Here is a 27,743-nt window from a genome sequence, read left to right on the forward strand (position 1 = left end):
CTGAGGTGGCAGAAAGATGGCTTCTGAAGGTTTCAAGGTGATTAACAGGTTTTGGAAAATATATTACCACCACATTTTGTGAATAATAACATTTATTTAGGAAATAATTGCTGTTTTGCTTTTGACCCGATGAATATTTGTAGTTACTTGACCTGACTCTAAATAGCACTCAGGTTGAACAGTCTGAAAAGGGCAGACAGAAATTATGGGCTTGTGCTACAGTTCCCCATTATACAGTACATGTGTGCCCCACATCACGCCGTGGAGAGAAACACTGTTTTACTTTTAAAGCTTGGAGCAAGGAATTAAAGAACAAACTTATCTACGTATACAGCATCGCAGCTTTATTAAGAGAATCTAATGAGCAGCGCCGGTGCTACACAAAATCCCCATCACATTTACATCATTGATGAGTCATCAGTAAATAAAGTGCAGTTTGTGTGTTGTCAAGACCCATACTGTAGTAATGTACATCCATGGTAATGACATTTAGTGCTGCCGTAAAACAAGAAGGGGATCATCGGGGTAATGTGGAAATTTGAAGCTGGGGTCTAAGGACTCTTCTCTAAATTCTAACAACTTTTAATATTGAGGTTATATTAATTAATGACAAGATAATATTATTTTATTATTTAGATTATCTTTGCAGGTCATATGGTGAATTATCACTCCTTACAATTTAAAGCACAAATCGAACTCAGACACGACTTGTCTGAACTTCATGCATAGTGTTAACTTAGATGTTTGATGTTCAATCCCTGGAGAGGAAGCCTTTTACACTGAGATGTCCTTTTCAGAATATGGCAACTAAAATGTATCTGTGTGAGAGGTGGAGAGGACAGAATTTGTTTCATGTGCTTTTCTTCTGCTCCAAATCATGTCTAATTATGAAGCTGGTTTGCTCTCTCAATCACCTAATTGCCTGGAAAATCTGAAATAGTGATTCTTAGTGGAGACAGACGTGCTGTAGGTGTGGTGGTGATTTCTCAATTATCACATGCACACACACGCACACACACTCACACAGTGAGCTGCAAAGCATTTGTCAAGCACATACCCAAATACACCAGGTGCTGAGAAGCTCACATTAATGGGCCATAAAAGCATACACACGTGTACAAATATGCCAAAAATAAAGTATGGTAGCCTTTTTGGCTTCCTCTCTGAATAATTCAAGACAGGCATGATGACAGAAACACTAAACAGACCTTGGTGGTATTGTGAGATGGATATTAAGCTGAATTTCCACAGAGACTGTTTTCCAGAGACTGTAAAAGGTTGTGGATAACGGATGGATGGGCTTTAACATTAGACAGGGCTTTAGATCACAGACAGACAGCAACGAAACGCGTTCAGGCTCCAGTGAATCCTTGCCCCCTCCCTCCTGAGGTGGAGGGTTGGCTAAAACAATCTTTAAATCAGGAGTTCGGTGGAGAGATGGAGAGATAAAAAGGTAGTGCGAGACAGACGTGGGACAAAAGGAGAGGAGGGAGGAAAAGGTTGAGAGGGTGAGACACAATGGAGGGACAGAGGAAGGAGTGAAAGGGACGGAAAGGCAGCCAGACAACAAGATTAAGACAGAACGAAATCAGGGGGGAAGCACGAGGAAAAAGCAGGCATCGGGGGAAATGAAGGATAGAAAAATCGGAGGAACAAGAGAGATGGAATGAAAAGCAGATACAGAGAATAATTTAGAGGGTCTGTGCATTGGCCTGTCATATTAAAAATGACACTGGCGCTGTGCCAAGCTGGTGGACAGTAACTAGAGGAAAGAAGAAGCAGTCGAACACGTGCCTCAATATCTGGTTGACCCCTGGGGGTAATTTATGCAAGATGTAGCGCTGGCGTTCTGTGAACTAATATCTTCAAAATCCACAATCATTCATTTATCACAATCCAGAAAGAACTTGGCTTTAGGTGTCGGGAATTAATGAATTTCTTGGTTGCAATCTGGAAGCTGGTCACAGTACCACGTGCTGCCAGAAAATACCAGACTGCAGCAGAGAGATACTTATCCATCTGGTGCAGGACAGTGTTTGTGAGCCATTCCAGTAATTCATATGTGTAGGCGATGCACATTATTGTACATTGTATGCACATCCATGCCTGCACGCAGCCCATTTGATTCATATTACATTTGCGTGTGTGCAGACTATTTTTAGTGGCCTTGATGCACGTTTTTGCTCCATATCAACACAATACACTTTTGATAACAATTTGAAGGAGTATACAGACAAATTTTATTAAAGCTCTTGGTACATTAAAGTTTTTAATTAATTCTGTGATATGGATAATTTTCACTCATTAAAAGGGACAATGAGGAGTTTTGGAAAAGCGAAGCGTTTTCACACTACATTTATGAACATTTATTTTTATAACCGAATAGAAACTCAGGAGTTTCTATTCGGTTATAAAAAAGTATCACGTTAATGTGGATGAATCTCCGCTACCCACACTTGTTAATGGGCCCATTTTCGATAAATATATCGTTCTGTCTCTATCGTTATTTTGTTATTATTAGTGGTGGCGGAGATGCTGGTCGGGCCGACCAGCGTTTTTTACTTTCGGTTTCGCAACGAGTCATGAGAATAACGCAGCTGAATCGCCGTTTATGGTCGGAACTCCGACGGTATGTGAACCTCTTTGAACCTCTGACTTTAATTCTTGATGAATGAAAACATGAGTCTGTCTTGCGCCGGTCAAAAGAATTTTACGGTGTGCGCGGAGGCTCATAAATGTAGTGTGAAAACGCTTCGCTTTTCCAAAACTCCTCGTTGTCCCTTTAAATAAAAAGTATTCATTAACCATTCCTACAGAAACCACAAACTTCTTTTTGCTACTGTATGGAGACACATTCAATGTGTATGGGTGTCCTTTCTGTGCGATTCCAAGACACTCCTCTCTAACTATTTCATACATAACATCACAGAGACATTTGAGAAATTTGCCTTACGTTTACAAAACGGCTGCCTGCCCGACCAAGTCCCATTGGGGAAGCAGATCCTCTCTGCCGAGCCGTAGAGTGTATGTCCCACCGCGCATGTGAAGCGCACCTTGCTGCGCACTTTGAAGTTGCCTGCCTCCCTGCTGGCATGGGAAGGTGTGCCAGGATCCCCACAGGTGCCCGCTGAGTCGCCTGCAATGGGAGATAACCACACAAGCAACAAAAAGCAATGAAAACAAGAAAGTGGAGATGGCTTCCACTTTGACTCTAGTGTACGTTAACAGATGGGCCCTTTAAAGTTGGGACGGCAGAGAATTACAACATGGTGTTCATGTGTGTCATGCTGGGGGACAATACAGAGAGGGCTAAGACACAAGCTGTACATCTTTTGATTCCTTCAGGAGGCATCTATAAAACCTGTGATGCGCCAATGAGCAGTTGTCACGGCGCCAGCTACCTGAAGGACCATACTTTCACTGCTTTGACACCAGGAGCTTTCTGTCCATAAAAACAGCGGGGCCAGCATTAAAAGGCAACCAGCTGTGGTTATGAGAAATGATGAATATGGTTTGACCTCTGAAGCTAAATGCGTTTTCATTACCATGAATTATCTCTCCTGTCTTTTGTTCTGTGGAGGAACATACAGTACTCTTGGTGTCTTTCACATCTATGAATTAACTCAGAAAAGAAGATGTTGTCTCTCTTGTTAATTTGATTTTCATGTCTCTATTAGGGTGGTCTCTAGTGGATGAAAAAATGGGACATGTTCTCTATCTGAACCATAGGAAACCAGAGAGAGAGATGACAAGTATGGAGTCAGGGTGGTGCCACAACTACTGAACATTTTATGTTTTAATGAACAGCAAGCCAAGCTGAGTGGTGTGTGAGTCAGGATGGAGTCTAGTGGGGCTGGGTTTTTAGTTTCGTATTCCCTTGGGACGTCCTCAGTGCAAAGAAAAAAGCATATAACACACATACTGTACATCACCAACCACTACTTTGACTGCTGCTGCTTCCGTTCTCTCATGGAAATGAAAACAGTAAGGGACAGAAAAAAGCAAAATGTTTGGGCTCGGAAAGCTGAAGGTGAGAGAAAGAGATGGATAGATACATACGTAAATAGAGAGTTATTTAGTCTGCTGCTGTGCTGTGCTGTCTATACAGTTCAGTCCATATTGTCTCTTTGTGAGGGATCTGTGGTTTATTGGCTTTGAGATCCTGTTCCTTGAGCTGTGCACACACCCTCAGCATCATTTCCCTGTATGTTGGCTACTACTCTCTCTGTCCACAGAGCAGCAAATAGCTGCAGTAATTCTGGACTTGTTGACAAAGGCTTACTGCACAAACACCTAGCTCATATCCTCTACACACATGTGTCTGCTCACATGTGCACAAACGGGATTTGTCAGGTCAAAGGCTCACGGCTGGAGATGACATGTTCAAGTTTGGGTGTGGTTAGTTATGACTTCTACTGCCTCTATGTGTGTGTATGTGCGTGCTTCATGCATGTTATGTGTCTCCTTGTCTTCCAGTGCAAGTACTTTCAGATCACTCTCTTAGCAAGTGTATTATTAAGTATGTATTTGTTGCCTGTTTGTGTGCATGTATGTGTTTGTATGCCTCACAGCAGCTGTCAGTGCTTCATTAGTCTCCTTCAGTTAGGTGAGGCAACCCGGCTCGGCATGCACTGTGACAGCTATAATCTCACTAATTGGGATGGTAGTGGATTTGGTTTGAATCTGAGTTAATGTCCGTTCACCAGGCTGCCTTTGTGAGGAAATAATAAGGCCTTCAACTCAGCCATGCAACAGACAAGGACAAAAGGGGAATGGCTTGGCAAGCAGTTTTAAGCCCCCTCTTACTAATTAACAAGGGAGGGCGGATGAGAGGAAGGATAGATGCATAGATGAGAACTGTTGCTGATGCTGGGTTGGATATCTGAGGAATTCAAAGCACAAATGATTTTGTTGCTATTGGTGATAAACATTCTGGGAATTATAATCTTCTGCTTTCGCTGTCTATAGACTACTGCATGGAGAAAAAATTATGCAAATTTTTTTGTAACCACTGAAAAGCATCGAAGAGAAGTGATGGGACATGATACAGGGAAATTAACACTTTGTAGATCAGTTCATTTTTGTTTGTAACACTGCAGTGCTAATGGCATCGCAAGTTTGTGCTAATGTGTCTATGAAAGCTGGGTGCTAAAATTGACACTGTTATTTAAAACTCTCCACACTCTCCTGCATTGCAACTTCAGTTTTTATACGCAACAAATGAGCTCCAGCCGCGCTGTGGTTCTCATGTCTTCTACAGCTGTGACAGATGTTTGCTGCCAAGGGTCTGAATTCATCAAGCCTCTTAATGATGAACAAGCGATCTACAAAAGGTTTCTTCTTTCAATAATAAGTTGCTGATTTCATAGTTAATTAGAAGCACTGATGCAGTACCACCCTGTCTGACAATGTGTGAACATCACATTTATAGAATGTATTACCATTATTGATAAATGACAGGAATATCAACAGAGTCATAATGTTAACTTCTACTTCGTTCATGCTTAATAAGTTCTTCTTACTACAAGCTGTTAATTAGATGTTTAAAACAAAGTGTCACCAATTCCTTTTAGCAAAAAAAAAAAAAAAAACTTATTAAATTAAACTCAATATATTTACAGTAATTCATATGATCTGCTATAGCTCACCTCAACACATTCCTCTTCTTTATCTCGGTGAGTCATGGCATCATTTGTTGTGATTAAATCCTCTGGTCAGTGACCCGGCACTCGTACTCTGCTGCTTAAATTCCTCCAGAGGGGCTCACTCTCTGAACAGCGCTTGCTCTTTGACACTTTAAATGCTCGAGAACAAATTTGTGTTGGTTTTACTTATCACACTGTTAAAGTGATAAGTTGATGGTGATTAGAAGTTAAAGCAGATATCAGCTTCACGGCCGTTTCGGCTAATGCTGCGTTCAAGGCAGGCTTTTGAAACCGTAAGTTACAGCTTCAAGTCACAACTACGACTTGGTAGCGTTCCAGGTAACCCGTAGCTCGTGTTTTTACCATCCTGTTGTCTGTGAAAGTTCCCTATAACGGCCACTCGTAACTTCCGACCCGTGAACTCGTACCAGATCGAACTGGTATGACTTCACAGGAAGGAAAAACACAAAGTACGAGTTTCTTTGAACGCACCATGAGTTAGCAGCCCCCGCCCTTGTCAGGCATCAATTGGTCCTCGTGCTACGTCACCACATTCACGCGCATCCCTTGGCTGCACACACAGCCCTTCATGCCGTTCTCTCTCCTCATTGGATAACACTTGTATCCCACAAGGAAAATTTTCTCCTCGGGTTACAGCAGAGCAGAGTGACGGAGAGACTCGTGTTTAGGCTGAAATACTTCATGTAAGTGATTGCTGACGGAAAATAGGACTATTTAGGACTTATATTAACAAAAACATTCCACTGATATCTGCTTTAAATTAAAAAGACTCAATTTAGCTTGGTATTCAATGTTTTTGTTGTTGTTGTTTTTTCTAATTTAAAGGAGTATATAAGCTGTATTCCTTCAGACAAAAAAGACAAAACAGAGCTGATCTCTGTGATACATGGCTCAGACTTAGTGATAAAATGAAATATAATACAAAATTGCAAATGATCCCCTTTAAAGAGGCTCTTTTGTCATAACAGCAGGATGCTGCACAAATCATCTCAATAATAGATGCCAAACTGCCTCAAAAGACTAGGTGACAAATAGAAAACAAAATCTTTCAATGCTTTTTGTCATTTTTATAAAATTAAAAACATTTAAAGTATGACTATGATTCATATGAATAACAACGAGCGAGTCAAACACAATAGATAATTATGCAGGCTCATCAAAAATAAAGACCTCGCCACACCTCAGAGAGTGTAACAGAGTCACTCCCTCTATTTTGTAAAACTGAGAGCGAAAAATAGTGCGCTCTCCTCACAGTCCCAGCAGTCTACTTTTCCTCCTGCCTCACAATTTTCTAACTGTCTGAGTAAATACAAAATATTGAAGTTGAGTAGAGTTCGCACTCTCATTTAAAGTAGAAGAAAAAAAACACTGTCATACAAGTCTGCTGACAAACATTACTTCTGGGTCGGTGATTTGAACAAACCAAGTGAACACTTAGTAAAGAGGCTCCACTTAAATGGTCAGGAATGTTTAAGTGTGATGGGAGAGAAATGCACGGAGGGGATTAAGGGGAGAAGTTTGTAGTTCTGCAGACGTACACTGTTAGACACACTTTTTTTTCTTCAGGTTTTCAGGAAACATCAAGAGCGGTCTGCAGCTACATGTTTTGAACACAGGGCACGGAAAATTGAAGTGAAACCTTTGTTTGCCCGACTTTGCATTTAGACTATGTCAGGGCTGATTTCTCTCACTTGATTGATCACTTCAAACAGGAAGCAACATTTGCATCTACACATTCTTAGCTGAGACGTGAAGACATAACTTCCTATCTCTGGACCGAAGAATGATGGGTGAAGCGTTATTGTTTGGGTGTTTTGGCGCTGGTCCACCATTTATCAGCCGAACTGCCAGACAAACCACAAGAGCATCACTTCTGAAAGTAAAATGCTGAAGCTGCTTTGAGTAGACGGGGAATTTGAGGACAATAATGGTCAAATATTTTGGAACGCAGGAACCATTAAAAAGTCCTGCTAGTGCTCCACAGTGCTCTCATTTGAGTGAAAAAAAATTGGCTCAGTTGGCTGATTACTATCCTGTGGAGTGTTTTCTCTGAACTTCACACAAACACTAACTAAATATCTCATTAATGCCAGGACTCCCTGGTTCTGCACCACTGTGGTATTGTGTTTTCATATTGTGGCAGTGTTTTGTGACAATTCTGTCTTATGCCCAGTGTTATTCAGCCATGCAGATAGTTTTAGTTTACCCAGGTTCTGAGGTGTTTTTTTTTTTTTTTAGTATTTCTGGCATGCTAATACAATGGAGCTTTGTTTGTGTTGCTTACAGCAATGAGAAATGTAAACATCATCAACTTGTCTCTGCAGAGACAGTGTCTTGAATAATCTACAGACATTGCTGTGAACTGTTTTCATTGGGCCTCCTTACTTGCAAACAAATAATCCTCATGAAAACTGTTGACAGAGTCTCAGTGTGACACTGAGTTTTGGAGATTGTTTCTGGGGGGGGGGGGGAAGATGTTACTGGTGATTTTTTGCTTTTGTGGGTGGTGACAGTAATCTCAGACACTGATGTCTCACAACCTGAGCAAATAAAATGAATACTATGCGTTAGAGACCACTGGAGGTAAAAGAGAAAATATATTGGGTTTATGTTTTCTATATTCTTTCATTCAGGAGACACAACCTTTAAACACAACTCCTTATATTCAAATCTGGGGAATCTCCAAGGAGGCAAAGAGGGGGTTCAAATGAAAGTGCGCTCGCCACAAATCAAACAGCTACCAGCCCCTAATACGATACTAATGTGAGTGTCAAGGGGAAGATGGAGATAGAGACTTCTCTTTCACCGCATGAAAGTGAATGGGCATGATTGTGTATGCATGACTACATTTGTGTGTTTGTGTACCTGAGCAGTGAGGCAGTGGACCACTCCAGTGACCGTTCAGCTGACAGGTGAGTGATGAGTCTCCTATGAGCTGGCGGTCTCCAGAGCAGGAGTAGCGCACCGTGGAGCCAAAGGTAAACTTCTCTCCGCTCATCACTCCGTGGGGAGGTGTGCCTGGCCGGCCGCAATCCACCTCTACATGACAGAGAGCGAGGAGAGGAAATAAGATTATCAGTGGATGAATGAATGGATGGATGGATTAGTGTTGCATGGCTCAACACACTTGATAAAATCACATCTCACATCGCTACTGGTGCTGCTGGGACAACACACTGTTTTCTAAATGGCTTTATGGTAGAAAAACCTTTCATTTTTTATTTTTTTTTACAAGATTCAGTGAATATTGTAGGCGGTAAGGCCATATATAGTGTGTGACTTTGTAAAAAAAAAAAAAAAAAAAAAAAAGGAAGCCCTTTCAAAGTCTGCACCCAGTCCAGTGTCATGCTGATCTACACTGCTTTGAACTTTGATTGAACCTATGTGATGAAGAGAAGCTTGTATTGAAGTATAGGGCACATTGAGCAGATTACAGTAATAGACCTTATTTAAAAAGATATCAGTCTGCCTCTCTAATCAGTTCTCATAAAAAGATGATTAGGAGTTATACTGTATATAAACTTAAATTAAATCCTGATTGTTTTCAGAACCAAGATCTAATTTGTTTGCATTACTCCGTCTCCACTATTTTATTATATTTACTGTATATTTGACCTTTATGTATGTTTGTGGGTAGACTAATTTTATCAGCTCATATTGCAAACTATGGTTCTGTAATTTCAAAAAGCCAATTCTTTCAAGTGTCTCTGACGCCCATAGCCATGAATAAATATTTGAGACAGACACTCCTGTGTATCTCTTTAATTACTGTTTCATTTGATAAAATAAATGATGTGCGTCATCTCTCTACCATGAAATGAAGTGCTTTCGGAGACTGTGTGCAAAATGTAAAGGTTTACTTTAGATTATTTTTTTGGAAATAGGTCATAACTGTTGGCAGCCTGATGCAAAAGCAGAGTGCACAATGAGCCAGGTGTTTGAGAGAAACATTACAACCTCACATAACCCCGACAGTTCATGGATGGTTGTTGTTATAATTTGAGCACTTAGTTCAGAGGGAACATTAGCCATAACCTGAACAACTGGTCCTATGACAGTTGCCCCATTTCTCAATTAGGCAGCACACAGCAATAAGCCATAATCATAAGCCACTGGGGCATCGAACATTACACAGATGCTCCCAGTCACAGCATTCAGCAACTTGTACCATAAAAACTCTGGAGGCAAATGGGAACACAAACAAGGTTGTGGACACTCAATCAGCAGTGAAATGTTCTCTTCATTTCCTTTTCACTTGAACTGTATTAATTCATGAAATTTTGTGGAGAACACGTCAGTCCCAAAGCGAACGGATTGACTAATGCACTGAACAGTCGACAGGCACAGACAATTACACAGCATGAACTGTAATAAGACTGGTAATCAATTTTCGGTTGGTTGATGGTCAGCGTAACAAGAAGGAAGCCACTGTACCGATGCATTCTGGCAGAGGTTTGTCCCAGTGGCCCTCAGGCTGGCACGTGAGCACTGATGAGCCAAACAGGTAATATCCAGGGTTGCAGTCGTAGAAGACGACACTGCCGAATGTGAAGTTACCGTGCTCGATCTTACTCTCCCGGATAGAGTTGACAGGAATACCTGGATCTGTACAATTTACCACTGTATAAAAAAGAAAAGAAACACTTAAACACTTAAAACAGTTATGCCATCATGACTTATTCACTTAATTAATCATAATGGGGAAATGCAGACAGAAGAAAACAGTATTCCAATTATTTTTTATTGCTGCAAGGATATTTCAAGGAAGACAGATGTTTACAATGTAATTTGAGGGAAATTACTGTTAGAATATCACCGTCAAATGTTGAAAAGACGCCTCTTGCCCTTTCCTAGTTTTCCTGTTTCCCTGAGTGCAGTCTTATGTCTATCTATGGATTCTCAATCTTATATACTGTACTGTATATGCATCTTATGAAGGGTGCTGTGATCTTGCAATAATAGGAAGAGTTGGGCAGAAGTGTTCCTGGCAACTTTTCAAATACATCACTTTATTGTGGTTTTCTGTGGTAATGTAAATGAATTATCGACGTACAGACCAGTGCAGTAAATTTTACTCAAGTCAAAGTGAATATTCATTTCTTGGCAGCATTTCCAAATCCATCTGAATATATACAGTGATCTCTGTAAGGAGTGTCATCATGCCAATGAATAGTGGCCATTGATCTACAGCATACAGTGATTTTTGTTTAGGCTATGATAAACATAGTAAGTGTAAGTATCATTGTAAAACTACTTGTCAAAAATATTTAGATTGTATTTGTGTCACGGGTTTCTATAATTGCCTCTGCTTAAGTTATGTCTACTGTAGTCATGTTAATTGTATGTATCAAGTTAACAGTATCTGTTTGACTTGTTTTCTGTCATCTGCAGCTTTACCTCAACATGGCATGGAGTAAATAACAAGACACCATATCACAGTTATGTGGTAATCTGCTTCATTAACTCCACCAGTATCATTTCTGGGTGTCTGATTTTTCTTTCCTAGGAGCTATACAGTCTTGGTTGGAGCCTCATTTGCATAAATGTGATCTGTCAACATGTTCACTTGTGAGTTAATAATAGAAGTGCTGATATGACCTGATCAGTGGCTTCTTCTGTTTATTCTACAAACAGGGAGACAAGTGAGTCAACGCTATATTTAAGCACTGTCAATAATAATAATAGCGCCTTAGGCTCCTCCTCCTGAAAACAAAAGAAGAAACAAAATTCCCAAGCATCCATTTCAGAAGCAACTGGATGCTCCAGAACTAGAGTGCTGACTAGGTGGTTCAGACAGCTAAAAGTAGGTGAGGGTGACATTAAGTTCAGAGCAACATCAAATTAAATCAATGATATAAATGTGTGACAAAGCTGGCTTAATGTGAGAGAATGTTAGTGGGAACAAACAGACATATTTTGACAAAGGGAGTCATGACAGTTAAATATGATTTTACTCTTTTGATCTTTTACCACGTCTGTCTCCACAGTGCTATTCACAGCAATGAAACCGTCTCTTCACAACTGACTGCCAGTGCCAACACAACTCATGTCAAGAGCAGCAATATTTTTAAATAGGCAAGGTCTGGAAAATCCAGCTTTGGCCGACTAAATCCAGCTGGCAGGCTAATTAAAGCCATACTCAAATTCATTTTTTTAAAAATGTTTTACTGATCACTTCCTGATATGCTGCCATGATTTATAGATTTTTTTTTTATTTTAGAGTTTTATAAATTAGTCAAGAGCAGTGCTGTACTGTACTTGCCTTTATTTAGCACAACTTCTCTCTGCATCATCTATGTGTCTCAAAGTCAGTCCAAGTATTACTAAAACATCTAGTTGATGTTGTGTGTCCCTTTCTATTTTAGAGACAATGATGCAAAGTCTGAAGAATATTTCCAAAATTACTGCCAAACTGCCAAGATTACGAGGGGAAAACAAGTAAAACATTCCTCTACTGTGGTCACACATGAAAATGTCTGGATTGCTGCTGATTGTAAACACACCACTAATGAGGCTAACCTGGGCAAAATAAAATTGGACACAACTAAAACACAGCCACCATCTGACACACCCATTAAGATATCTTCCACTAAACGTACTCAGAGGTTTCTTGCCTTCAAAGTAATCTCTCTCTGCAGCAGGCCTCGTGGTAAAAATTGGCAGTAGAATTATGGAAGCAATTCCCCATTCACTCTCCATACATTATGCTGCAAACTCATAATTGCTGTTTTGCCGCATTCATTTTGGGGCTCAGGGCTCCAGATGTTATTGGCTAATGCTGCACCCAGAGACGTAGAACAGACAACTTTTTTCATTCAACTCAGTTTCACCACATCCATCAATTCTGCTTCTACGTCTGCTTGATGGCACTCCATGGCTGCTGATTTCTGAATGATCATGATACATCTGCTGGCTGCTGAATTCCTGTGGTCACCTTAACATCAGATTCCTGAACCATCACAAAGCACTTACCAAGAGCCATTTCATTCTGTTCCAACATTTTGGCTGGATTTTACCTCTGCCTGTTGGCAGCTACTGGCTCCACTGATGACTAGCCTGATCCACAGAAACAGAATTAGATAGAATTGGCTTCTGTTGAAGTGTTGAATGAAAACACCTTCAGATGTAGCGATGCACTAAGAGGAACCCTCTTCAGAAATAGATCAGATGCAGGTGCTTAATGAGATGCATATGAATATGAATCCATCGCTAGTGCCAAGTTCTCGTATCAAATTTTGCTTTTGACTCCCATTTGTCTTAACTCTGCAGGCAATGTCTGTGCTCTGAGTCTTGGCTAACATGCTGGCAAAGACAAGCATCTTCTTAGTTTAACTGTCAAAATACATCTGCAGCCTTCTGATAGGTGAAGTCAGTCAAGCCGCAGGTGCTCTGTGTCTGGACTTTACCTCTGCATGTCGGTGGTTGCTGGCTCCACTGGCGGTTGGCCTGGCACTGAGCTGTGGAGGGTCCTTCAAGTGTGTAGCCTTTATTGCAGGAAAAGCGCACAACGTCATTATAGTTGAAGCCGTCACCTGTGGTGCGGCCGTAGATGGGGCTACCGGGGTGGCCGCATGTGATAGCTACAGTCGATGTTGCACCATTCAGGGATGTGAGTAAAAAGGAGAAAGTGAGATGGGGAATGGAAGATCAGAGGAAGACAGGGTGAAAAGAAAAGGTAAAGGAGAGAGCGAGGGGGGAGGAGGGGGAGTGTAGAGAGGGAGAATATGGAAGAGACAATTCAATAAAAATGATCAATAGGTGATGTACAGTGACACCTATCATAGGAATATCATTATCATACAATTAACCTCAGAGGACAACGGGGGAATCAGGAATGAAGCCATGATCTCAATTAGAAAAGGCTAAGCAGCACATTTCAGTCCATCAATAGGTGAATAGGAGATTGAGAATCGCATTATGGGGATATGTATCAACTGATGACCTCATCTTCTTAGATGAAAAGAGCAGCATTGGGAACAGCATGGTTTTTTAATTGGTGATTTAATTATTTAAACTATTGAAAAATGCAGAAAAATATGTATTATTTAATTTAATAATTCAATCAAATAATTATGTTTTTGACTAGCATACTTTTTGTTTTGAATACAAATTTATTTTGCAAACACATTCAAAGCTTATTTAATAAATTAATCAAATTAAATTCCAGAGAGTGGAAATTAAAAATGTCCCCATTTGCTCGTTTGCGTTTGAACAGTAGTTTCCTCAGAAGAAAAATCACACAAGTGGCTCTTCTTTGTCACAAAGTTGGAGGAAAACGCCTCGTCCATCTTAATTTTGACCTACTCAGTGAACTAAAAATTCTCACATTCCTGCAAAAACAAGCCTGCACAATCATTTCTATTATTCTTCCTTCCCCGACATTCTCTTTCTTTTCCTTCACACAAAGACTCACACACACACACACACACGCACACACACACTTCAAGTCCAGCCCGTGTTGCAATCAATCAGTCAGCGGGAAATTGTGTTAGAGTACTTACAGATGCAAACTGGGAGCTGTCCAGACCAGTTGTGGTCCTGCTGACAGATCCGTACTGAGGAGCCAATGAGCCTAAATCCGGGGTTGCACTGGTAAACTACTGTGTCCCTGTAACCAAAGTTTTCCCCGATCACCTGGCCATTCACGATTTGCTCTGGAACACCACAGTGACCGGCTGTAGGATGATCGGGAAAAAAACAACAACGTCACATCACCTTTATAGTGACTACTATTATTCCACTGCTTCATGTTTGTCTTTCTGTCTCAACTAGAATTATTGAGTGACAGAGACTTGACCGAGACAAAGACAGCACAGCCTACAAAGCTTGTTGCGTATGGTATTTATAACACTAAGCTGTCAGAATAATGTTCAGTTATACTCAATGTGGAGGTCCAATTTTTGCACTTGTAACCTGGCACAGCAGATGGTTTGTTACACAGACCCATCTGGGAAATCTTTGCAGAAACCTGTTAGGAAAAGGGCAGGCACTCTCAAAGAAAAAAAAAAAACTTGGCAGGTGATTGGATGAACCATATGTCTATCACAGTCCATCATGGGCTAACTACAACTAATCAAGTTCTGCATCCTTTCTATTTTTTTCAACTACTAGTGGAGCAAGTTAATTAATCGAGCCAAAGAGAAAAAAATATGTGTGTCCCATTGAGAAAATTCTTCACTGTTGTTCTCTTCTCTTCTTTCAGTGGACAAATTCTTTCTAGGTCTGATGCAACTGATGCTACAGCAGCATCTGGGCTGACCTCTTTGTGAGCCTCAACAGTAGTTCATCAGGCCTGAGACACGCCTGTAGCTACCAGAGGTTCCTCCCTCAAAGCAAACTGATTAGTCTGAACCACTGGAGTTTAGCCATAAGCAAATAGCTTGTGGCCTGCCAAGATGGATTCCTGGAAGGTTGGTGGAAGGTCAGTGCTCTTGGCATTATAAATCACAATAAATTATCTCAGTCAATCATTCATGTGGTGCAATACTTACACTAGTTCAACTTTCTTGAATATTGTGAATAATAGCCTACTGTAGCTCCCACTGAACTAATGGATGATAGTTCCAGGGTGGAAACACAATTTTGTTTGTTATCATGTTTGAATAACTTTGCATTTTGACAACTGTATTATAAAATGAAATGAGATGATTTAAAAGGTCCTAGAATTATAATGCAGGGAAACAAAATTAGTTGGTGTATTCATGAAACATATTGGATTTGGAAAGCATTTTTCAGCTCATTATCTCTGAATTATTATTCTAAATTTACACTGGCTTCAGCGTCACTTGTGGTGATGATAACTAAGCTTTTCTCATCTACAGTAGACAGAGAGATGCATGTGAAACTCCTCAAAATCTGTGCAATACACTCATGCACATAATCGTATTACTTTCAGCTACAATAAATCCCTTTCAGAGAGGAGGAATCTTGCTGAGATTTCCACTGCCACTTAAAACCTGGGAAATTGCCACTGACTGAGAGTCTGATTTCCCTAATTTACTCCTGTACCCAGAAACTCAGCCAAGCATTTTATTATCACGCTCTAGTTGAGAGGAGCCAGATTCTATGAAGATAGCCCTGAAGTAGGGGACAATACCCAGAGGTCCCTGTCTATGTTAACACTGTCATATCACTAAACAAGAGAGAGGTGCCCTTCTTTTAATGAACTGAACCAATCTTGAGTCGAGCTTGGAGTGCTGGTGCCACAGGGTTGATAAACGGACTAATGCATCTGCCAGGGAAACCGTCACATTCTGCTGCTGCGTGGGTTTGAATGCAGCTCAAGTAATTACGTATGTCTCATTTTCTTCCACAGTACAGAGCTGAGATGAGCTGTGGTGAGCTAAGCTGTTGCATATTTTCTTGTTTGTGTATCTTAACAACAGCTTAAATTGTGCTGGTGCAGCTTGGCAAGTGTCTTATAGTTTCAGGCCAGCTGTGCCTCTGTAGCTGCTCTCTCACATTTAGCATTTTAAAGACAGCAAATCACACTGACTTAGAGGTTGTACTGTACAGCTCCGAGCTCCAATCCACTTAAAGTGGTTGCCAAAAGTGTTTGCACATTTGCACAACTTTTACCTTATGATCGCTACAAGGTGTGAAACAAACTGACGTGGGCTGGTGGCAGTGATGAGTACCTGTTTGCATGATTAGCACGATGAAGGAAACAAGAAAGAAACTCTGCATCTTTCACTGCTGCAGTCTCTGGCATTGCACACTTGGCAACAAACCTGTATCATGGCCGCCCCCTGCTTCCCCATCTGGCTCTATTTCGGGCATGTTGACCCAACCAAAAAAACTCATGCTCTATCTAAAGTAAACGGATCTACAGCAGTGTCTGACCCAGGTCGACTCTGTCCTTTATAAAGTTAAATAGAAAGATCAAAGCCCTGCTTACCCAGGCACTGAGTCTCCATCCCACTCCAAAGGCCGGACAGGAGACACTCTCTAACAGCCGATCCAGTTAAAACAAAGCCAAGGTTACAGCTGAAAATGCCTGATGCTCCAAAGGTAGTTTGGCTCCCAATTTTCTTCCCATTAGGAGGAGTGGGAAGATCGCCACAGGAAATGACTGCAATAAGATGAAGAGGACAGTAAAAAAAAAAAAAGAGAGAGAGGGAAGGAAATGAGAGGAAGGAAGGAACAAGACACCAGATGAGAGTGAAAGAACAAGAGAGAAAGGAGTCAGATGTTGGCTTACATCTTCAGAGTCGATGGGAGAGCACAGTCATTTACACCCATCTTAGCGACCTTAATGCGATAAAAGAGTGACCTGCGCTATCTCATGGGGAGGATAATGATGGTGTTTGCCTTTGTCCCAACATCTTTCATCATACCGGCTGGCATCTCCTTTTGCCATTACAGAGGCTATTCAGCTCCTTTGCTTCTCAAAAAGTAGTTTCCATGGCAGCATAGAAAACATTTTATTTCCCATTCCCACAATAAACAATATCTAACCTCAGCTGAGTGGGGAATATGTGAAGGGTGCAAAAGTGAATCACCGAGTTGCTGATTAAGTGAGCTGTGAATAAGGTATTCATTCTTCAAGTCTTGTAATGTTACAGTGTATGAATCTACTACACCTGAGGTGAGATGGGACATAGTCTTCTTTTCTGTGAAACTAATCAAACACACCCACAGTATGTTAGTACAATGGGAATATGTGCCATGTGTGTCTACCCACAGATGTTATTTTCATGACTAGTATGCAATGATTAAATATCATCCTGAAATATTGCATTTATTATATTTCAGAGAAAATCTAGGCCCCCAGAGTAGGACAAATACATCAACGTTGTAAAAATGATATTTCATCTCTCTTATTAAATTATTGTTTTGTTTGCTTTCAATTTTATCGTCTATCAAGTTTGCTTGAGAAATAATACAGTTAGTATTCTAAAACCACAATAATAGATTCATCTGAACCGTTTGTCACCCGGGTAGAGAAAAAGGTACAGTAAGCTGGCTGTAAACTCAGATTTCAGAACTGGTACAGAGGGCCTTGAGAACCCATGGCAGAGCGGGGTTCAAGACCTCCTGGTTCACTTTATTATATTTACAGAACATTACATCTTGTCTCAGTTCAGTTTTGAAATGATCTGCAGTGACTGCAAATTTCAAGACTATTCATTTCAAGGTCGTGTCTGACAGTGTCCAGATGGAGCCAGCACTATCCTCTGTGGATATGAAAACCATGGTCTTATAGTAAAGGCTTCAGGGAAAAGCCCAATAGAGTGTTCGTTGGATATGGTACAGTAATGAGTTACCATGTGTTACCATGTGATAGGAGTACTGTATATAAACCCCTAGGACCAGAGGAACTGGTGGAGCACTACTGTGGTTCACTTAATGACATCTATTCTCTCATCCTTCTCATCTATTTCCTTGGTGTATGACGTTTTCAATTAATATGTTTGCCCGACACATCTGGATCTGCACTCCGGGGAAACTTTTTTTATGCAACTCACAAGAATTTCCACCACAATGACTTTGTGTGATTAAAAAATGGTGTTTTGCTGCAGGTGAAGTCACTCACTTCTACACCGAGGTCTCTCGCTCCTCCAGCTCCACACCCCATTTGCCAGGCACTGGATGTGGGCGGGCCCAACGCGGTAGTATCCAGGGTTGCAGGTGAATATTATTTTGGTGCCATACTCATAGTGTGAGCCATTGACTATCCTCCACTTCCCATGGTCCAGGGAGAAAGAGCTGAGACTAGGGCACATCATGACTGTGCCAAAAAGGGAAAAAAAGAGAAGAGGGGATTCAGTGGGGAGTGGACATTGTTGTTTTTGGATTATTCAAATGGAATGACTTCTGTTTCAATTTCTTCTCTTATCCCTTATACACACACGACTAAGCCAAAACCTCTAAACATATGTAACAACTGAGCAGTCTAGAGGAAATACAAATAGGCTGGTTGTGAAGAAAAAAAAATCATTATAATAAACTAATAAAACTTTTCTGCTGCTATACAAATGTGCTCCTACAACAAAGCTGTTTCTGAATCAGCACCAAATGAGTTTCAAAACAAACTCTGTTTCCATTTCTGCTGTGAGACTCATATACAGTAGGGAATAAACACTGGTCTCACTTGTAAACAATGCTGTCAATCACTCATTATACTATACTCATTATAACTTCCAAACTTGGAGCTGCACTGGCATGTAAAATATTCTTCCTAGACCCAGCTAAATTTCCCCTCAACTGTTGTCTTTCCTTTCATCCGTCCATCTTATCATCCTTACCCAACAAGTTAGTGTTTCTGTAAGGAGACCACAACTCATGTCTCTGTCACGACTCCACCCTCCATTACAATTAAGTGTTTTGTTAAAAACTCTTCCAAATTCCAAGATTGGTGTCTTCTCCATAGGTCTTTATAATCAATATCCCTCAACCTCACCTCTGCTACAGTGAAATTGTGCTATGGGGTGTTACGGTTACCCCCCTTGCATCCTCAACTCACCGATGCATCGGGGTATCTTGTTGTGGTTGCTCCAGGTGCCGTCTGGCTGGCAGACTGTGGTTGTCAGCTCTTTGGAGGAGAGCCGGTAGCCGCTGTTGCAGAAGTAGGTCACCCGTGTGCCGACGGAGTAATCAGTAGCAAGCACACCTCTGTTCGCTGGCGCACTGGGCACACCGCATGACACAGCTGCAGGCAGCGAGAAGACGATTGGCGCTATGCATGTTTATGTACAATAGGAGAAACATACTATAGAGATTTGTGGAGAGACGCCTGGCTAACATAAGGTAGGCACATGTAGGCAAGCATATACTGTATTCAAACACAGTCACATTTATGTCTTTATGTGCTCCCACCAGTGTTGGAAGGGAAATCTCTCTGCTACAAAATAAATGTACTGTTAGTTTTTCAATTTGCACAAGCAGGGATTTGTTATTCTATTTTTGAATTCTTACAATTTTAGTTAAGTAAAAAACCCAACAGGAAATAGTCACAATGTTGACACTGTACTGCCTTGCAATTTTCCAGCAACAGACTCATGTCACAGCAGGAACTGCACAGGTGAAAAGACTAACATTGATAACAAATGCTTAGTTGAGTCATTTCCCTGGTGCTGTGCATGCTGGCTGATTATAATAGCTTACTGGTTCACTTAATGGAACTGAGCCATCATTAACAAAATGAGCTGCACCTGAGCTTTTCCTGCTATGACAAGTCAAAAAGTCTATTAGAGGGTCACGACTGAAGTGCTGTGTGTCCAGGATGGGACTCCCACCTCAAGAGTCAACGTCATATTGGAAAACAAGGGTACTTACACCCACTTAAAACATTTAATTGATAATTTAAGGAAAGCTGGTTTCACATAAACACTTTACCAGGTCACTTACTTCTACTGTATACATCAGAGGCCAATGAATCTATGAAACTGCTCTTTAATTCTCACCACCTAGAAAAATTCATGAGAGTCTGATATATGGGACTGGCCCCATGAGGGAAAAACGTACGCAGCCACCTCAGAGTGGAGGTAATCTGACACACTGCAGTGAGGTATGTTATCAATGTTTAAGTCCTCCGTGCATCTTCTTAAAACATATCATAGCTATGAGACTGAGCTGAGGAAACTTAAAAGGATTAGTTAGATTGAAATTGTATGAAAACTCAAGACTGACTCACTTTTAGCAAAGGCAAAGTCATTTAAGTGCCTAGCACACTCAGTGAGGTAACTCATTTAGACAATAACTCTTCTAATCATGTAACAGTATAAAGCGCTCAGCACATAGACACACACATGCAAAAAAGCAGTGCTGTGTCTAAACCTGACAGGAATCTTGAGCTACTAGTTTTCAAGGTGTTTATCATCAGAGCCAAGTCAGAGCGATTGAATAGAGTGGGGAAACCTACATCTGCAGGCCTACGCTAAATGGAAACAGTTATGCAACCACACACATGGTAAAATGGTGCAGCGATGGAAGCTGCACATTAAGAAACATCAAAGATAGGAATCTGCCAGCATAGCCTGGAGCCATTACATTGCCCCTCACCGCCCCATGAGTGGATCAATCAACATTCATTTGTGAGTAGAATTTAGCCACAATCTACCAGCCATTAATCACAAGCACCAAAAACTTTTCTACAGTGCAGATGGAAAGTTTCGACTGAATTCTTTAAAATCATCAAAGCTAAGAAGGTCAGTGTTCCTGAAACATTATTGTAGGTCATTGCTCTTTCTCTGAGATGCATGAGCGACACAGGTGGATTATTATTGTACATTCTCAGCCTATCATTCAGTATGAATTGGACAAAATGGAAGATTGAACACACTGCAATGTAATCTGCACCATCTAGCAGACAGCAGATGGACAGCATCTGTAACTATGTATTAGTTTGTTTGCAGCAATGGCCAAGTTTATGTGCTTTGGAAAAAACTGTGTCCAATTACCAAACTAATGGAATCAATCACAGGTGTGAAGTGTTTTTAAATCATTTTTAAAGTACTACGTGATGTACATATTTTGATATCTCAGCATCATGATTAAATGCAATTGAACACACCATCTGTTTGCTGTTTGCTGCTGTGTGATGTGTCTATATCATCTGCTATTGCATGCAATCATCCGCAGCTAAATGCACACATTTCGCATGTGCACATCAAAGAACCCAATTAGTAGAGTGAGACCCAGCAGCAGCAGACACTGCATGCTAATGGCAAGTTAGCCAAAGTAATTTGAAGAAGTGGAAATTGACAGAAGAAGGCGGGATTGATTTCTGTTTCCTTTCCACCTGATATGGTACTGGCTCTCCATCAGCCTGGATTCAGTTCAGCTGCTAACAACAGAGGAATGGGGCTTGGGCTGAGACACTCTGCTGCCCTAAGCGCCTGCCTGTCTGCCTGTGGAACGCAGGGGTGCAGATGCAGTGACCAGAAGAACAAGGAAGGAGGCTGGCTCAAGTCTGAAATAAAAGGCTGCCAGGGCCAGTGGGCTCACCTTGACACGCGGGAACCGGTGCGTCCCAGGTGTAGTAGCCATAGGTGGTCTTCTTGCACACAGCTGTGCCCTTTCCTATCAGCTTGTACCCCCTGTCGCAAGCCCAGCGCACCATGCTGTTTAGATGACCCCCAGTCTGGCTCACTACAAAGCCATGTTGTGGGGAGTCTGGGGTACTGCAGTACATTGCTACAATAGGTGGAGGAATAAAGGAGCAGGGAATAGGATTGGAGAAGAATGGCAAAGTAAAGGAGAGGAGAGAGAAATAGGAGAGAAGGTGAAAATTACGGCAAGGGAAGAGGATATTGAGCAGAAAAGCAGAGACATAAAGCAGAGAAAAGGATGAGGGACATTAACAAAGCACCTCTGAAAAAAAAGACCCAGGTGAACATTTTTTAGTCACAGCAAGGCTTTTCAAATGTGGCAAGATAATGAGGGAAAATGCCTGAGGAGAGTCACATCTATTTTGCATATTCAGTTAATACATGTGAAACCGGTGCATCCTCCAGTTATTTGTTCCATAGGCTTCCCTTCCCTCATCTTACAGCCCATCGAACAAAAACAAAGGTAAATGTGATTTCCAGAATTTGAGCATCAAATAGCTGATGGGACAGAAAATCCAGGGAGGTGCTGCTCGCTTCATAAATACTGTCAAACACTACTTCAAATCAGCATGACCGAGAGATGGAAAGGATTTATGACAAAGAGACACACACTTGAGTTTAAGTCAGTTCCTGTTCAAGTCAAAGAGGAGTCTTCTTTACAAAATTCATCACGCCAACTTGCTTTCGCAGTGACACTCTCGTGTATTAAATATAATGGAGAGACACAACATGAAATATAAATGTCTTTTGTGCTTTTTTCATTATTATTGATGCATTTCAAATGGAAGAAGATTCCCTGTGCTACTCTTGCTTAGCGCCACTTGCTTTATTAAAGAGCCAATTAAGAATTTAAAACCTTTTGAAATTAAGGAGCGCAAAACAGCATGCAAGTCTTCCAGTGACTGTCTCCCTGCCTCATGATTTTTGCCTTGGAAAACATCTCCTATTGTGAGCCATTATCATTCCTCTGGAAATTCAAAGTATCGTTGTAAATTAACTGATGTTAAAAACTCAATAAATTATACCCCGAAACAATAACTGCACACTGTGATAAAAATCATGGGGTCACGTTGTGTTCACAGAATATGCAGTAGCTGCGGCACAGAGGGTTCAATGAATATTGTTCCATTAAAGTGTCTCTGTACAGTGCCTAAATTATAACTGCCCAACTTGTAAACCCATGCCTTTTAACACTTTACTGTAGTTTAAAGGAAGAAAATACATCCAGATGCATATAAAAAAGAGAATATGATTATAAACTGGATACATACTTTGATACTCACCCACATATCTGATGTGGAAGCCGTGTCGGCTGGTGCCGTGGTCAGAGGACCAGCGCAACAGCAGCTGGTGGCTTGTGGTGGTCAGGTTGAAGGGTGTTTCAATGTCACCACTGAGTGATGCTAAGCTCTGGCTGTAGATGTTGGGACCTGAACACAGAGATAAACATGCACACATCAAAAACAAGTATTATTCCAGAGTGGATATACATCTTCAATGTTTTCAGAACAAACAGTCCTAATTACAGATTACTAAAAGAGAGAAGACCAAACCAAAAATACTGATGTGTACTGTAAGTGATTTCTCTTCCATGTTTCACTGTCATTAAACTTTTATCCTGCTATTTGTTAATGATGCAGTGAACACGGATATCAAAGTCCCAGCAGAACCCACCATCGAAAATCTCCAAGATGTCAAACTCCTTTTCTGTCTGGAAGAGTTCAAAGTACAGAGTGATGTTGTAACCCTTCTCCACGTTGATCAGCCAGGAACACATCTGGAGATTAGGGTAGTTCTCAGGGAAGCCCGGGCTCAAGATCACCCCCGTCGAGTCAAAACGCACCTCGTGGGCTGGACATTGTACTGGGAGGAGGGAAAATCAATAAGGGTGAGGCCACAATTAGGGAAACATGGCAAAAGAGAGAAAGCAATATGAAAGCGATATGAAAGCCCAGTTTAGGCAGAAAAAGTGTGAGAAGTTGAGGGAACAGAAGAATGGAAAGCACCATAGTGATAATAAAAATGACATAACTAGTCGTGAAACAATTACATTTCAGCCACACTGATGCTGTATTGCACCTCAGGGCTGAACTGGTGAATCTGCTGTTGTCACCAGACTCCCCTGATATCAATCTATCAAATAATAATACTCAGTAGGTGAGACAGTTAACTTTGTATGAAAAAAATGGGTGTTGGTGTGCTTGTGTACAGTATGTGTGTGTGTCTGTTTTTGTGTGTATCAGCGCAGAGCACTCCCTTAATTTCCTGTATGTTGGCATGTCTGGAATAATGACAGTGCTGGTTCTTTCTTCTCCTTTTCTGCTGGTAACACAGGTTTGTCTTCAGGGACCCAAGTGAAGAAACATGACGCATATCAAAGGTTAATGCCAACAACTGTTCCAGATAAAAGGTCACTGGAAACAAACGGACAAAGAACTGCGATACAATGCAGCGTGAATATTCCCACTGGCGAGTCGCTGCAAAAGTTTCAACTGGCTGAACTCGAACAGCCTTTGGCTCAAAGACAACAGGCGTATGTTATATATTCAGAATGTCAAAGTCAGAGAGTTTCTAAATGACACTGCATTTACAGCACAATCTACCAACAGATGTGTGTGGGCACAGAGGTCAAGAACATTCCTCATCACATCACTTCAGCAGCAACCACAAAAATGAATACGTGAACAATAAAACAAAAAACACCGCAGGATTTGCACACAGCAGAATTAATGCTTATAGAAACAATGTACTGCATTCATTAGGGAGGCAACAAATATCAACTTCACACACTGAAACTTAAGCTTTCCTTCCAAGTTTAAGTTTTCCAAAAACCTGATCAATATTTTAATTTGCATATGTATGTGTATAAAGTTATGTTCCTGACCAGCTGCTTTTGATTTTTGCATTAATCTAAGCAATCACACATTTTTAGTTATTTCCAATTACTTTGTTCTTGTTTTATGTTCTCTGCAATGAAATAAAAATACTCCCAACTGCACAGATGTACTGTAAATGTAGGACCAAAGTTGAAATTTATTTTTCACTTTGTATCTTTGTGGCCTGGAAACAAGAATGTGCTTTTTTTTTATATAATCAGTTTCCATGGACTCAAAACAAACAAAAAAGGGGAAGTAGGGATTTTGAGTTAGGCTTATTGTTGTTGCATAAGGGGCCAATGCACAGCAGGTGGTGGTAAGTAAATCAGGTCAGAAAGTCAATTGCAGCATTAAGATTTTAATTTTACAGTATTTTAACAATTAGTTATACAAAATGTTGCTTCCTAGAGCCCACACTTTCAAAAATGTAAAAAGCCTATAGCCTGAATACGCTTTTATACAGTTTGGAAAGCTGATTGTGTAGTTGAGATGAAAATTGAGAAAAACACGGTTTGTTGCACTTGGATTTAGCAGCAGAGTTATGACTCTCACTGGCAATATGATGGGAGTTCAGAAAAGGGTCTTTACTTGGTGCATTTGCTGCCGTTCACATGGCTGCTTCCTCACTCTCTCTTCACTCTCTGCTTCCGTCATCAGCAAGAGCTTTTCCTTTTACTGACGCATTGATGATCTTTAGGAAGTAATTGCTATTAGCAAGTGCTGTTATTTATTCTAAATCTTTTTACATCATGATACTGGTGTTACCAGCCCAAAACCGATTCCCACCCATTGGAGCATGTCACCACTCTATACAACTTTAATATTATATCTACAGCATATCTACATGTACAGTATACATGTAGTATGTGTCAAGATCTAATGCACTGCACACAGAACCATCTACAGGGTAAGAGTTTATTATTGAAAAAATGAAGCCCCCTTGTTTAATAAGCTAACGTTGCCTGGCAACAAACACCGGTCTCTCTAGTAAGCACTGTTACGGCTTTAACTGCTTTGCCTCAAACTTTGGGTGCAGGGATTAAAAAATGAATTAGGAGAGGCTTAAAACAGTTTCAGACACCTCAATACTGCTACTTTTTAGGATGAGCATTTAGAGAACCATGATAAGGTTAGGAAGCTACCCTGACAGCAGACCTAGGCTTACAATGAAGTTACACGTTTGTCCACACTGCAGTTCTAGACCTCTGCACCTGAGTGTAACATAGATGCAAAGTATACATATACAAATATGCAAGTTTCTCGTATTTCTAATTTCACATCTCATCTGAAGGGAATCAGCATCAAGTTACAATAAGGTAAATACTCTAATTAGTTTGTCAAGCTCTGGGTTTTAAGACCCTTACATACAGTATTAGCTCTTATTTTCTTAAATTGCTTACATGTCAACATGGTTTGTTGCAAACAGTGCAAGATGTGACTTGGAAGCTCCCTGTGCAAACCACCAATTGGAATGACAATACTGTATGAAGACATGACACACTGATACAGAAAAAAAATTACTCCAATGAAGAGAAGACATGAAAATCAATGGCCATGTGAACAGAAGTAGCAATATGTTGAAATTTAATGGGTGAGACTCAGCATTAGTGCCGCAGATGGTTTACCAAGCAAACACAGGACTCAACTCTACTGTGTCTCTATCCGTGATCAAAGCTTCCACATAACCTTCTTCATAGGCTTTCATAAATAAAGAGCCTGGGGAAATGCAACCGGGGTATTTAGGGATGAAATTGCAGAGCCATGCAAGGTCATTTCAGTGTTATCTAATAAGCCTAAAATGACAATTAACAGAAGCGTTGACAGCAAAGAAAAGCAGAACAGGGGAACACAGGAGGATACTTTTTTCCTGCACTATCGGCTAGCTGCCAACATTCAATGGCTCCTTTACAAGCTTATTGTAGCAGTCTCTTCCATGTGAATAGCAGGTCAAGTCAAAGTAAGTTCAACTCTACATGTCCCAAGGAGAGCAATTAGTTTCTTGCTACAGGTGGCACAAGGACTTAACATATCCAGCAAAAGAAAATGTAATTCTGTTTTTCTTGAGTACAATAATGAGATGATCCATGAAAATGTATTGCTAACTATACCAATTTAGTGCTCAAGGCAGATTTTAAAGAGAAGTTTGATCAAGATGTATTTGATGACTAATCTCCTGACACATTTTGCTCAACACTCACAGCATGTGATACTTATTTTTCTGTGTTATGCTTTCTTATTCTTTATTCTTTGGTTTGAATGTGGCTTCATTGGACTCATTATGTCTGTGGTAATTTAACATTAAATTGGTTCAATTTAGCATTGCCTCGGCATTGTAAAACACAGTTCATAACATGTGAGAGCCTGTGCTGTCCAACATCAGAATGAACATGGTTTCATGCCGCCTGCGGGTGGTGGTGGTCTCTTGCCAAGAGCTTCAGCCATTGTTGCGTTTACAAGACAAGAGGTTTTAATATGCTCTCTGAGCAGCTTCCTCAGGGCAGATTGGATGCTACAGTGACTCTCTATTGGGAAATGTTGAGGCACTTCTGTCACTTCTGGGGCGAGATGGTTAGCATCCTAACTTCACCAGAAGAACAAAGTGACAGAAATTGAGCAAAACAAGCGTTGGCAGTAGCGTTCCCTTTCACCACTGTCGACAGCTCTTGGAAGAATGTCAGATATTGAACTTGCAACATTTCTTGCAGACTGGTAAGTTAACAGCTGTCAATGTTAGCTATGTGGCAACAGTAAAACTAACAGAACCTTTAAACCATCTAGCGTGACTGATTGCCCTGTGTAATGAAATCAGCTGAAACACAATGTTGGGACCTACCACAATAGTAGTACAGTAATTAACATACTTAACATGTGCAGCTTTGGCAGGTTAATTGAGTCACTCACACTGAAGCATGTGAAATTATTTCAAGTAGGCTACAGTATGTGAGTTTAGCTAATAGGAGTTGGTTGGTCTTGGCAGAGCTCTGTGTGGTTAAATAACACATGAGAAGGTGAGTTGGCAAGATCAACATGACGAAAGAGTTTCAAATATCCTCCACTACTCTCAAGTGACTCACTGCCCTCACCAGGCACAGAAAACACGATTCTTTCTGAACAACTCCTATTGTTGCTGATCTGCTAATTAGGGAACT

At 40.8% G+C, this 27,743-nt stretch overlaps 1 protein-coding gene across 1 annotated transcript in view; it reads right to left on the bottom strand.

Moving 5' to 3' along the window:
* Positions 1-27,743, bottom strand: part of LOC310999374 (CUB and sushi domain-containing protein 3-like) — a gene marked incomplete at both ends in the record, with an annotated part of 211,290 nt that overhangs the window by 31,692 nt on the left and 151,855 nt on the right. The window contains 11 exons of the mRNA XM_083989775.1: positions 2,954-3,136; positions 8,532-8,705; positions 10,101-10,286; positions 13,073-13,246; positions 14,168-14,341; positions 16,564-16,737; positions 18,202-18,396; positions 19,132-19,317; positions 21,615-21,803; positions 22,990-23,148; positions 23,393-23,581. Of these exons, the coding sequence (XP_083845901.1) occupies positions 2,954-3,136; positions 8,532-8,705; positions 10,101-10,286; positions 13,073-13,246; positions 14,168-14,341; positions 16,564-16,737; positions 18,202-18,396; positions 19,132-19,317; positions 21,615-21,803; positions 22,990-23,148; positions 23,393-23,581 (1,983 nt within the window). The remainder of the gene's footprint in view (positions 1-2,953; positions 3,137-8,531; positions 8,706-10,100; positions 10,287-13,072; positions 13,247-14,167; positions 14,342-16,563; positions 16,738-18,201; positions 18,397-19,131; positions 19,318-21,614; positions 21,804-22,989; positions 23,149-23,392; positions 23,582-27,743) is intronic.

The sequence above is a fragment of the Trachurus trachurus genome (genome assembly GCF_905171665.1).
Source record: "Trachurus trachurus genome assembly, chromosome: 16".
NCBI lineage: Eukaryota > Metazoa > Chordata > Actinopteri > Carangiformes > Carangidae > Trachurus > Trachurus trachurus.